Raw genomic sequence first — 13794 nt, 5'->3', positions numbered from 1 at the left:
GAGGAGTGAAGAAGGGAGTGGAGCGGATGGGGGGAGAGGAGAACTGAGGAGAGAAGAAGGGAGTGGAGCGGATGGGGGGAGAGGAGAACTGAGGAGAGAAGAAGGGAGTGGAGCAGATAGGGGCAGGGGAGAGGAGAAGGGAGGAGAGAAGAAGAGATTTAAGCAAATGGGGGGGAAAGGAGAATTGAGGCGAGAAGAAAGGAGTGGAGCAGATGGGGGAGAGGCAAAGGGAGGAGAGAAGAAGGGATTGGAGCAGATGGGGGGGGGGGGGAATTGAGGAGAGAAGATGGGAGTGGAGCAGATGGGGGGGATTGAGGAGAGAATATGGGAGGGGAGCAGATGGGGGGGATTGAGGAGAGAAGATGGGAGTGGAGCAGATGGGGGGGATTGAGGAGAGAATATGGGAGGGGAGCAGATGGGGGGGATTGAGGATAGAAGATGGGAGTGGAGCAGATGGGGGGGGGGATTGAGGAGAGAAGATGTGAGTGGAGCAGATGGGGGGGATTGAGGAGAGAATATGGGAGGGGAGCAGATGGGGGGGGGGATTGAGGAGAGAAGATGTGAGTGGAGCAGATGGGGGGGGGGATTGAGGAGAGAAGATGTGAGTGGAGCAGATGGGATGGGGGGGGGGGAGGAGAGGAGTAGTAGATGTGATTGGCCTTTTATTACTTTCAGATGAACAGATATCTGAGAAGAGCGCACATTACCACTAAAGGAGGAGAGGAGATCCAGTTTAATGAAGGAAAAGTCTCATTCGGATTTGATCTATTAAACATCATATTTACACCTAATGATTCCTTATCAATGGATCCAGTTGGATTTTTCTACAAACACGGAAGAGAAATGAGACTCCAACTTAATGAGAGTGCGATTCGGTGGAATCCACGATTCTCTCAGGTATCTGAAAAAACATCTTTCAGTCTTTACAAAACACAAAAAAATGTTTAAAGTCCACATAACACATAAAAACAAAAATGTACAAAGAGCCAAAACCAAGAAACCATTCATAAGAAAACATTCTACACTTGCTGACCGCATAACTGTAAATGTACATTATGACTTTACAGAAAATACCGGGGTGATGGCTGAAGATAGATGCCATAACCCCGGTATCTTTTGTTTCCTCAGGCGGTCGGCTTTCTGATAAAAGTGGTCCCAGTTGCAGATTCACCATTGAATCACTTTTATAAGCAGCGGTAGAGATGCCCCCCTACCCCTCTCCCGGTGGTTCCCGGGCTAATGTTACCGATCCGCGAGCCCCGGGAACCATCCGACCTCAGCTATGTTTTAGCATAGAGATGAGTGATGGACAGATGGCCACCGTTCATCTCTTTGGCCTTTTTTAATTGAATAAAGTGTCGTTTTTACAAAAAAATCGTATTTGAAAAACCGCTGCGCAAGAACCGTGTTTCAACAACCGCCAATTTATTCTCTAGGGTCTTTGCTAAAAAAATATATAATATTTGGGGGTTCTACGTAACTGTCTAGCAAAAAATATTGATTTTACCTCGTAAGCAACAAATGTAAGAAAAAGGCCCGGTCTTAAAGTGTTGTATCTAAAACCATAAGCCAAAATGTAATACATTGCAGATTACCAGTCCATAGATGTGGTGGCTGCATTCGTTTTTATATTTTAGTTTTTTTTTTTTACTTCATTTTCACTTCATAGTCCTACGAATAACACATTTCATGTCCCATTTCTCCATTGTACCTATGGGGGGAGCCATGGTTGTAATACAGACTGGACTGGACATGTCTGTCTTCGTTCCTCTCTATTACATTGGGGGAGGGGGGGGGGGGTAGTCGCTTACAGAAATTGCTTTAACTTTCTGATCACATTGTATTTTTGGACAGATATACATGTGTGGACTGGTAATCTGTAATATATGACATTGTTAGTTTTGGGTTTAGTTACACTTTAATTCATGTGTATAATATGGAAGGAGAGTAATGGACTCATCATTAGAGATGGGTCATATAGGAACGGTAGAATGGTGGACAGTATACTTACACTTCAGACATGTTGTTTATCCTTATAGGAGAACTTGGTCCATATAGGTAATCATTATTATTACACATCCAGAGATTTATTCTATTATCTTTGTCTTCAGACTCCACGTTCTCTGTGCTCCGAGATCTGCCCTCAAGGATACCATAAACTTCAATCTGGAGGAAGACAACCCTGCTGTCACCAGTGTGTGCCCTGCCCGGAGAATGGGATCTCCAATAGTACTGGTTGGTACCTCTAATACTATAGTCCGCCTTATCTCTCTTCCTACACTATATTGTCAAAAGTATTGAGACGCCTGCCTTTACACACACATGAACTTTAATGGCATCCCAGTCTTAGTCTGTAATGTTCAATATTGAGTTGGCTCCGCCTTTTGCAGTTATAATAGCTTCAACTCTTCTGGGAAGGCTGTCCACAAGGTTTAGGAGTGTGTCTATGGGAATGTTTCAGTGTGTTTATGGGAATGTTGGAGAGAAGGCCTGGCTCACAGTCTGCGCTCTAATTCATCCCGTAGGTGTTCTATTGGGTTGAGGTCAGGACTCTGTGCAGGCCAGCCATGTTCCTCCACCCTAAACTCACTCATCCATGTCTCTATGGACCAAAGGGAGGAGAGAAGAATGGATTGGAGCAGATGGGGGGGGGGGGGACGAAGGAAGGAGAGAAGGAAGGGATTGGAGCAGATAAGAGAGGGGGAGAAGGGAGGAGAGAAGAAGGGATTGGAGCAGTGGCAGTTTTAGGCATGGGCGAACGGGGAAGCTGCCCGGAGCGGCATTTTTTCATGACACGTGGTGGGCGGCATGACAGTGTTCCCCAACCCCTGGGCCGTGGACCGGTACCGGTCCGTGGAACAAATGGTACCGGGCCGCCCGTGGAAGTTTGAATAATTGCACTGTGGCAGCCGAGCCCTGTTCACCCATGCCTAAAAACCACCACTGCCGCAGCCGAGCCGAGGCGCAGAGCATTGCTCCCCCCCCCCCGAGCCCGCCCATTGTGTGACAATAGCGAATGAAAATTCGCTATTGTCACACTGATCCTCCTCCTGGCCAATCAGGGAGTGGGTCCTCCCGCTTCCTGATTGGCCGAAAGGCAAACCCCACGCCATTGGCCGAGGAGGAGGCACCGCGGGAGGACTGAGGAGACGCGAGGAATCCGGGGACTGAACGGAAGAGAAGTGAGGTAAGTGCACGGACGGGTCTCGCGGGGGTAACGCTGGCGCTCTGCATTGAAAGGTGGCATGCTGGCATCTCTACATTGAAAGGGGGCAATGCTGTGGCACTCTGCATTTATTGGGGGCATTGCTGTGGCACTCTGCATTTATTGGGAGCATTGCTGTGGCACTCTGAATTTATTGGGGGCAATGCTGTGGCACTCTGCATTTATTGGGGGCATTGCTGTGGCACTCTGCATTTATTGGGGGCATTGCTGTGGCACTCTGCATTTATTGGGGGCAATGCTGTGGCACTCTGCATTTATTGGGGGCATTGCTGTGGCACTCTGAATTTATTGGAGGCAATGCTGTGGCACTCTGCATTTATTGGGGGCATTGCTGTGGCACTCTGCATTTATTGGGGGCATTGCTGTGGCACTCTGCATTTATTGGGGGCAATGCTGTGGCACTCTGCATTTATTGGGGGCATTGCTGTGGCACTCTGCATTTATTGGTGGCATTGCTGTGGCACTCTGCATTTATTGGGGGCAATGCTGTGGCACTCTGCATTTATTGGGGGCATTGCTGTGGCACTCTGCATTTATTGGGGGCAATGCTGTGGCACTCTGCATTTATTGGGGGCATTGCTGTGGCACTCTGCATTTATTGGGGGCATTGCTGTGGCACTCTGCATTTATTGGGGGCAATGCTGTGGCACTCTGCATTTATTGGGGGCAATGCTGTGGCACTCTGCATTTATTGGGGGCATTGCTGTGGCACTCTGCATTTATTGGGGGCAATGCTGTGGAACTCTGCATGTATTGGGGGCATTGCTGTGGCACTCTGCATTTATTGGGGACAATGCTGTGGCACTCTGCATTTATTGGGGGCATTGCTGTGGCACTCTGCATTTATTGGGGGCAATGCTGTGGCACTCTGAATTTATTGGGGGCAATGCCGTGGCACTTTGCATTTATTGGGGGCATTGCTGTGGCACTCTGCATTTATTGGGGGCAATGCTGTGGCATTCTGCATTTATTGGGGGGAATGCTGTGGCACTCTGCATTTATTGGGGGGAATGCTGTGGCACTCTGCATTTATTGGTGGCATTGCTGTGGCACTCTGCATTTATTGGGGGCATTGCAGTGGCACTCTGCATTTATTGGGGGCAATGCTGTGGCACTCTGCATTTATTGGGGGCAATGCTGTGGCACTCTGTATTTATTGGGGGCAATGCTGTGGCACTCGGCATTTATTGGGGGCATTGCTGTGGCACTCTGCATTTATTGGGGGCAATGCTGTGGCACTCTGCATTTATTGGTGGCATTGCTGTGGCACTCTGCATTTATTGGGGGCATTGCTGTGGCACTCTGCATTTATTGGGGGCAATGCTGTGGCACTCTGCATTTATTGGTGGCATTGCTGTGGCACTCTGCATTTATTGGGCCTTGGGAGCAATTTAATGTAGAACCGCCACTGGATTGGAGCAGATGTGGGGAGAGGAGAATTAAGGAGAGAAGAAGGGAGTGGAGCAGATAGGGGCAGGGGGGAGAGGAGAATTAAGGAGAGAAGAAGGGAGTGGAGCAGATAGGGGCAGGGGGGAGGAGGAGAGGAGAAGGGAGTGGAGCAGATGGGGGGGAGAGGAGAGAAGAATGGAGTGGAGCAGACAGGGGCAGGGGGGAGGAGGAGAGGAGAAGGGACTGGAGCAGATGGGGGGGAGGGAGGAAAAAAATATATTGGGGTTATAGCTGCCAGCTAATCCCGATATTTAATGTCAAACAAATGATGTATTTTTACTATAGGCCGGTTGGCAAGTGGTTAGGATCGCAGTATACAGAGGAGCCTTGGCAGAGCGCTGTGGCTTTCACGTAAATTGCAAACATGTGCAATTAAACCCTCTTGTATTTAACATGAACTGTTAGACGGGGTAATTTGTTTTATATTGCAGGCTAGCTGGTAAGTGTGCTGGGAAATTGTCTGTTGGTTGTATAGCAGGGGATTTTTATGGGGAACCTCATGCAAAAATTATTAAAATTGTGGGAACTCCCAAAAATCCACACCAGACCCTGTGGTGACAGGAGTCACTTTGGATGGGGGGCTGTGGAACACAGCTTACCTTAGAGAGGTACCCACTAGGCCCCTCTTATGTGTAAGTCACCCTGTGTCTATTAGGGACACAGGGTGACCAAGAAAATGATGGACTTAATGGACACAGAGAATATGGTATAGATTGACTCTTTGGGACTTGTTACCCGACTAACTCAGGCACAGACCGATTGGAGATCTGGTACCTGGTTAGTCTACCTTTTGGGGGGGGGAGATGTTTAACAATAGTCACCATCACTAGGAATGAAAGACAGACACTATATGTGGGCCCCTTGGAGTAATGTTATCTTTGATTCAAGCCCATGTCTCCCCAAGACAGTCAGACTCATAGCAGATGCTAATATCATCAGCTCTACCACCTGTCTTCCACAAATTGTTGACTATGCTGATTTACTCACCTATTGTTTCTGTCCAGATGGCTAGGTAATTAGTTCAGGTTATTTCTATTTCTGTATACAATTTCATCTGCATAGGATAATGTAATCAGGCACCTGACCTGGTGGGGTAATCTGATCAGGAGGGGGACATAAATCTTTCCCATAGATAGTAAACGCAATAACTTTGCGCAATAACTTGCGCAAACCAATCAAAATACGCTTATTGCGATTTTTTTTTGAGAATTTCATATTAAAATAATGTGAAAAATATTGTTATTTTTTCAAAATTGTTGCTCTTTTTTTGTTTATAGCGCAAAAAATAAAAACACGCACAGGTGATCAAATACCACCAAAAGAAAGCTCTATTTGTGGGAAAAAAGGGATGTCAATTTCATTTGGGTACAGAATCGCCCGACCGCGCAATTGTCCGTTAAAGTCACGCAGTGCTGAATCGCAAAATAGGGCCTGGTCTTTGAGCAGCCAAATCCTCCGGGGCTTAAGTGGTTAAATGTGAGCAGTTTTCCTGTACCTGCCTTACCCTTTTAATTAAATTGATAACACTTAGAGGCGCTCTGCTTTTTGTTTTTATAACAACCCTGACCCAGTGCTTGTGGGGTCTCTGGGGGAAGGATCTTATTGTATTATGAAAGTCCACTTTAACAATAAAAGAGTAGCCAGAGATACATCTCCATGCACCCACTTTCATAAAAAAAGTGAAATGTAAAATATAAACACATACAAAGCTGCACAATGTAAATCCACCATCAATCACATTGTCCAGTGATGCGGATCCATGTCAATCACAATGAGCGGCACCCACCGCAGGAACAAAAATGCTGACTGTCAATGGGCCTGCCGGTGGGTGAAGCTGATTGGGAGCTAGTACAGATAGGAAAGCAAATCCCAATGTGAGATTATTGTCTCTGGACCTGAGAAATATAGAGAAAAATGTATCCAGCACTGGTGCAAAAAAAGAAAAAATAACAACTGCCATGGTTCTACAATATTTGCTATAAGAATCTTGTCTAAAGATAATCTCAGGTAGGGATGAGAAAATCTGCCCTGGGTTTGGTTCCAGATGCTGAACCCCAATGAAATCAATGGAAACAGAATCTCTCAAATTTAAAATGGCCGTTTTATGGGCTAATAGGCAAGTGAATTTTGGTGACTTCAATGGGTCTTGCGGATGTGATTTCCTTAGGAAACAGTTGGAACGGAATCCAGACACCCCGACTGGGTATCTCCGCCAAGAAGCTGCTTCCTAAGCTCTGGAACATGAGACCCATGAATCTGGCTATAGTTACCCCAAGAACTATGCAATACCAGTTTCGGAGTAAACCTGAATAAGAACTGTTTATTGAACAAGAATACAGGCCTTTTATACACTTGAAAAGAATGTCAGTCCCTACATGAACAATGACCAGAATATTTACCCAAAACATCACACAATGGTTTAGAGAACGAGGTAGGGCTGACTCATGGCTAATCCCCCTCTAGCAACTACTTTAGCTGACAATTATATAATTAACATGCTAATTAACTTAGCACTTAAACCAGCCTAGTTGGAATGCACAGAATGCTAGCAGACAAACAATAGATGACACAATTACCACCTGGACAATCAAGGATCTCATTCCAGGTCAGACTTGCCGGCATCGAGCTCCCAAAGAACAATACACATTATTATAAGTGTAAACACATCCCCACAGTAGATAATAGGTTGTTAATTAATAATGGGTGAAAGACAGGTGGCTTAAGTTGATGAGATTACCAATAAGGATTGCTTCACAGTCCACACAGTCAGTGGCCAGGAGGCTAGCCTGCAGTCCTCTCCAAAAGTCTCCCAAATCTGTGACACCAGTGTCGATGGGAAGATATCATTTATAGAAACAGTAGAAATACCTCCTCTATATATTATGTATGGCTCCCGCTGTACAGGGTATTCAGCCAAAAAACGGTCAAGAGGGAAAAGAACCGCTCAAGTGAGGGGATAGTTCCAAACACATCCAACTCAGGTGCAGGCACGGATCCGCAGTCCTGATAGCAGCAAATGGAAGAGCACAAAAAGCCGCACAACCGGTTGAAGATACAAAAAGTTAAAATCCAAATTTATTTTGCAGGCAAAAAGATAAAATCATCCAAGATGAAACCAAAACAGTCGGAGACATGGGGGGGGAAAGGGGAGCACGGCGGTCGACGCGTTTCACGGAGTCTTCCGCTTAGTCGTAACCATGCTGTACAATACAAGACACTGCTATATATAGAGGAAAAGGCATTTCAAATAACATGTACCTCCCAGAATGTGCTTGATTGAGCCCACACAGCTGCAGATACTAAATCCCAATTAAGGGCACACAAACAGCCCAGCAGGAATTGTATGTTTGTTTTTGCTTCACCTTTTGTCCAAAAACGCATAGCAAAAAAGTTCTATAAATGCATATGCGAAAAAACTTTCAATAAAAATAAGGAAAAAACAGTAGTGATAATATAAAAAGACAGCTGGTAGAAGACAAAAAACAAACAAAAACAAAGTAAAGGGAGAAAAGAAAAAAGAAAAACGAAGGGAAAAAAACGAAGGGAAAAAAAAAAAGGGGGAAAAAAGAAAAAAACTAGAAAAAGAAAAAAGAAAGACAAAGAAAAAGAAAACAGTAAAACGGAAGCATATAGATGTGTTCATACCCAGATGGAACTATGGTATAAAAAGAAATGGTGTATAATATAGTCATGAAGAGCATATATGTGTAAATATATAAGTGGTACACATAAAAATAATAAATGTGTAACCACAAACACATACATCACGTCCATATAGCATATGAAACAAATAGATAAATGGGGGGGGAAATTGTACACATATGTAATAGGTATGAGCACAACCCCCAAAAACGTATAACCCCATCCATTGAGTGGTATATCTGCAACTGTGTTCACATACATAGGGCAATCCACCCAATCGAAAGAATATAAAAATAACCAATGAGATATGTAAGAACACTAAACATTACCATAAAAATAATAATAAATACATAAATGCATAAACATAGAAGTCCTGTGTGTCTTTATCAGCATAATGGTATTATTATCCCCTATAAAGATATAAAAATAGGGACATTTAAATGGATATATACCCAAGACATTGGTAACGTCTCAGGCATATCCCACATCGATCTAACAAAAAAAAAAAAAAATATATATATATATATATGCTTACGTGTACATGTCGACTTAGATCATACTGAACACAGAGTATAGCATGCACATGTGTGATCCACCGTGCATATAGCACAATCAATATCCATAAAGGAATCAGCCACACATTGCATAAATATATAGCCATGGGGGCAAGCCGAACGGAACAACCAGTTATCCCCAAGTCTGTTTAGCACTACAATTAAAAATACATCGGAAACATGGTTGCATCTGAAAGGTAATTTCCGATGTGGGGCTAAGGACTGCATTACATGTCCCCATATTCTAGGGGGTGTTAACTTTCAATCCTCTATTGAGAACAAAACATACAAAATCAACAGGTTTTTTAATTGTAACACTACATACCTTATTTATCTCATTACTTGCAGAGAATGTTTTGTACAATATGTGGGTCGCACCACACGAAAACTTAAAGACAGATTTAGGGAACACCTTAGTGATGTCAGATTGAGGAAATCCACGAATGTGGCCCGACATTTTCATTCAGAACATGACGGTGATCTGTCTTTGATATCGGTCCAAGTGATCGAACGTGTGGTTGCTCCTGTAAGAGGGGGCGATGTGTTCCGCCTTCTGTGTAAGCGGGAGGTTTTCTGGATTCATAAACTCCAGACCCGCTTACCTGGCGGTTTAAACTTTGAATGGGATGTTACTCACTTTTATTCCCAGTAATGATTCATGTATCTATTCGTGGGTACATACATTTAACTATACATACAGAGAGGGCTACCTGTATCCCATACTCATACATGGTACATGTTTCTTTGATTGACCATTCTATGTCTTAGTGTTTCTTTGTTTCTTCTTTTCTCTTTTTTTCTCATTTCTCCTTCCCTTTTGTCCCATTTCGGTCTCTGCATCCTTTTTTTTTTTTTTCGGAATGCATGTGTTCTTCGATATATATGCATGTTGTTCCGTTCGGCTTGCCCCCATGGCTATATATTTATGCAATGTGTGGCTGATTCCTTTATGGATATTGATTGTGCTATATGCACGGTGGTTCACACATGTGCATGCTATACTCTGTGTTCAGTATGATCTAAGTCGACATGTACACGTAAGCATATATATATATATATTTTTTTTTTTTTTTTGTTAGATCGATGTGGGATATGCCTGAGACGTTACCAATGTCTTGGGTATATATCCATTTAAATGTCCCTATTTTTATATCTTTATAGGGGATAATAATACCATTATGCTGATAAAGACACACAGGACTTCTATGTTTATGCATTTATGTATTTATTATTATTTTTATGGTAATGTTTAGTGTTCTTACATATCTCATTGGTTATTTTTATATTCTTTCGATTGGGTGGATTGCCCTATGTATGTGAACACAGTTGCAGATATACCACTCAATGGATGGGGTTATACGTTTTTGGGGGTTGTGCTCATACCTATTACATATGTGTACAATTCCCCCCCCCCCCCCCATTTATCTATTTGTTTCATATGCTATATGGACGTGATGTATGTGTTTGTGGTTACACATTTATTATTTTTATGTGTACCACTTATATATTTACACATATATGCTCTTCATGACTATATTATACACCATTTCCTTTTATACCATAGTTCCATCTGGGTATGAATACATCTATATGCTTCCGTTTTACTGTTTTCTTTTTCTTTGTCTTTCTTTTTTCTTTTTCTTGTTTTTTTGTTTGTTTTTTTCTTTTTTCCCCCTTTTTTTTTCCCTTTGTTTTTTTCCCTTCGTTTTTCTTTTTTCTTTTCTCCCTTTACATTGTTTTTGTTAGTTTTTTGGCTTCTACCAGCTGTCTTTTTATATTATCACTACTGTTTTTTCCTTATTTTTATTGAAAGCTTTTTCGCATATGCATTTATAGAACTTTTTTGCTATGCGTTTTTGGACAAAAGGTGAAGCAAAAACAAACATACAATTCCTGCTGGGCTGTTTGTGTGCCCTTAATTGGGATTTAGTATCTGCAGCTGTGTGGGCTCAATCAAGCACATTCTGGGAGGTACATGTTATTTGAAATGCCTTTTCCTCTATATATAGCAGTGTCTTGTATTGTACAGCATGGTTACGACTAAGCGGAAGACTCCGTGAAACGCGTCAACCGCCGTGCTCCCCTTTTCCCCCCCATGTCTCCGACTGTTTTGGTTTCATCTTGGATGATTTTATCTTTTTGCCTGCAAAATAAATTTGGATTTTAACTTTTTGCATCTTCAACCGGTTGTGCGGCTTTTTGTGCTCTTCTATTTGCTGTATTCAGCCAAAGCTTGGTGTGATGGCTCATTCCTAGTCTCAGTTCTACTGGCTGGGGAAGAAGACGCACACAAGGATAGGAAGACATAGAAGAATACATGAGGACCCACCAAAGATCACTAATAACTGACACAAGCCCAACTTTTTCTGGTCATTCAATAGAAACTGTGTGGAAACTTGGTTTGTATAAAATTAAGATAATTATCTTTACTTTTAACTTCCAGATAAACTGGGTAATCTCCAGAAAATCAAAGTATGGATGGGATTAAAAAAGTCCAATTGTTCTATCTTGTGATGAATCTTCCTCTCGATCACATGATACAATAAATCATATATTGATCCTGACTCCAGGAAAATTCTATATCACACAATATTGGATTTAAAGCTATGACTTGTGCCCTATAGTCTTTGTCATTTTCTATAAGAACCTTTTTTCCTCTTTCAGACATGGAAAGGTGTTATGAGTGTCCGCAGGATCAATGGCCCAACGAGAGACGAGACACCTGTATACAAAGATCAATTGAGTTCCTGTCTTATGGAGATACATTGGGGATTTCTCTAATCTTTATGGCTCTGTTATTCTGTTCTGGAACTATAATCATCTTTGGGATATTTGTGAAACACAAAGACACTCCAATAGTAAAAGCCAATAACCGGAGCCTCACCTTCATCCTTCTCCTCTCACTCATCCTGTCCTTCCTTTGTCCTCTGATGTTCGTCGGACGTCCTACAAAGATCTCCTGTCTTCTCCGACAAGCTGTTTTTGGGACAACTTTTTCAGCTGCAATTTCTTCAGTTTTGGCTAAAACAGTTACTGTTGTTCTGGCTTTTAATGTTACCAGACCTATCGGTAAACCAAGCCAATGGCTGAGGAAACAATTCTCTGCTTTCCTTCTGATTATCTGTTCTTCTGGGCAGCTCGTCGCCTGTGTCTTCTGGTTGGTCTTTTCTCCACCCTTCCTAGAGTATAACAGCCAAGTGGAGGTGGGAAAGATGATATTACAGTGTAATGAGGGCTCAGTCACTGCTTTCTACATTGTGATTGGCTACATGGGAGGTCTGGCCATGCTTAGCTTTATTGTAGCGTTTTTAGCCAAGAAACTTCCAGACACGTTCAATGAAGCTCAGTACATCACATTCAGCATGCTGGTCTTCTGCAGTGTTTGGATCTCCTTCATCCCAGCCTACCTCAGCACTAAAGGGAAATACATGGTGGCTGTGGAGGTCTTCGCCATCTTGTCCTCCAGTGCTGGACTCCTGGGCTGTATCTTCATCCCCAAATGTTACATCCTTCTCCTTAGACCAGATCTGAATGTGAAGGCCACTGTAGCCCAAAGAAAGACACCTCAATGAAAAATATAACTTATATACTGGCATGAAAAGTAATGCTGTGAATTGTGGATAGCAAATTATAGCAAATAAAATGCTTGCAATGAGATCGTAGAATGTTCTTTGGCAAAAGCAGTAACTGTGATAGGTTGTGATTACTCACTGAGATGAGACATAAATATATGCAAAAGAAATCTGCTGTCATTAACGTGGATATAGAATAAACAGTGTATAGGAAGTGTGCTGTGTCCCCATAGTGCTCTGATAATCCTTTGTCATGAATAAACCCCGTGTTCTGTTTTTTTTTTTTTTATAAATCTATCATGTTTTAGATTTAAGGTGTTTTAAAAATAAAATAAAATTTTAAAAGTTTCTTATGATGTTTTAAGAATATTATTATTATTATTATTATTATTATGCCTAGAGGTCAATACCATGGTAGCATACGATATATTAGGGATATTGCACCATTGACTCAGGGTATAGAGGAAGGAGTTCCATGTCTCCACCCATTATCTTTAAATGAGGAACATTCCCTTTGTTTTATTTAAAAGTGTATGTCTGAGAAAATGAATAAATAAACAAATTCAGTACATCTCTGCAACACATGTACATTTACCTTGTTTTATCCCTTTAACTACTTCTCACCCGTAGATGATGATATCCGGGTGATGTTTGCAGCTGCAGGCATTATCCCGTTATATTTTGGTTTTCAGGTGGCAGCACTTTTTAATGTGAAAGTGATCCTAGTGGCTAAATAGTCACAGGATTGCTTTTACAACCCCGATCATCTCTATGGTCTAAGAAACCGTAAGTGATGAGTGTTTTGTCACTTCCGGTTTTGCCAGGATGTAAACAAGCCCTAACATAACGGGTATATTTCTACCTATAGCTGCCATCATCATGGGTGGGTTAGGGCCTTTCACAATGCACAATTGTGTTCGGGAAGCTGTATATTTGGTACAAACTGATATGCTTATTGATAGATTTATAGAGAAAGGGTATGATAGAAAAGATTTAGAAAACACCAGGGAACTGGTTAGGAGGATGAATAGAGAGAAATTGTTACGTAAAAGACAAAAGAAAATCCAAGAGTTTTATATAGCTTTTATAACAGGATATAATGTCCAATATAAAGAGGTGGGAAAGTGTATGAGGAAATATTGGCCATTGTTACTGAAGGCCCGTACCTTTCCGGGGGATTCTACTAAAAAAAACACAGTTAATTTATAAAAAGGGACCCTGGAGTGAGAAATGTGAATAGAATATACTGGATCCATCTAAAAGAGAAGTGACATTCCTAAACAGGGTTGGATTTTACAGATGCAGAAGGTGCATTTTATGTAGGACCACACAGAACAAAAATCAGAAAATT

At 42.2% G+C, this 13794-nt stretch overlaps 1 protein-coding gene across 1 annotated transcript; it reads left to right on the top strand.

Annotated features, from left to right (window-relative positions):
* Positions 1–678: 678 nt before the first annotated feature.
* LOC309550221 (vomeronasal type-2 receptor 26-like) lies at positions 679–12443 on the top strand (the record flags this gene model as incomplete). The annotated part of the gene is made up of 3 exons (XM_082250632.1): positions 679–897; positions 2112–2235; positions 11536–12443. Exons 1-3 carry the CDS (start codon positions 805–807, stop codon positions 12441–12443), a joined length of 1125 nt encoding a protein of 374 aa, XP_082106758.1. The 5' UTR covers positions 679–804.
* Positions 12444–13794: the final 1351 nt, after the last annotated feature.

This window comes from Pelophylax lessonae (genome assembly GCF_965119305.1).
Source record: "Pelophylax lessonae genome assembly, chromosome: 3".
NCBI lineage: Eukaryota > Metazoa > Chordata > Amphibia > Anura > Ranidae > Pelophylax > Pelophylax lessonae.
The sequence above is the reverse complement of the archived record's forward strand: the minus strand, read 5'-3'. Positions and strand labels throughout refer to the sequence as shown.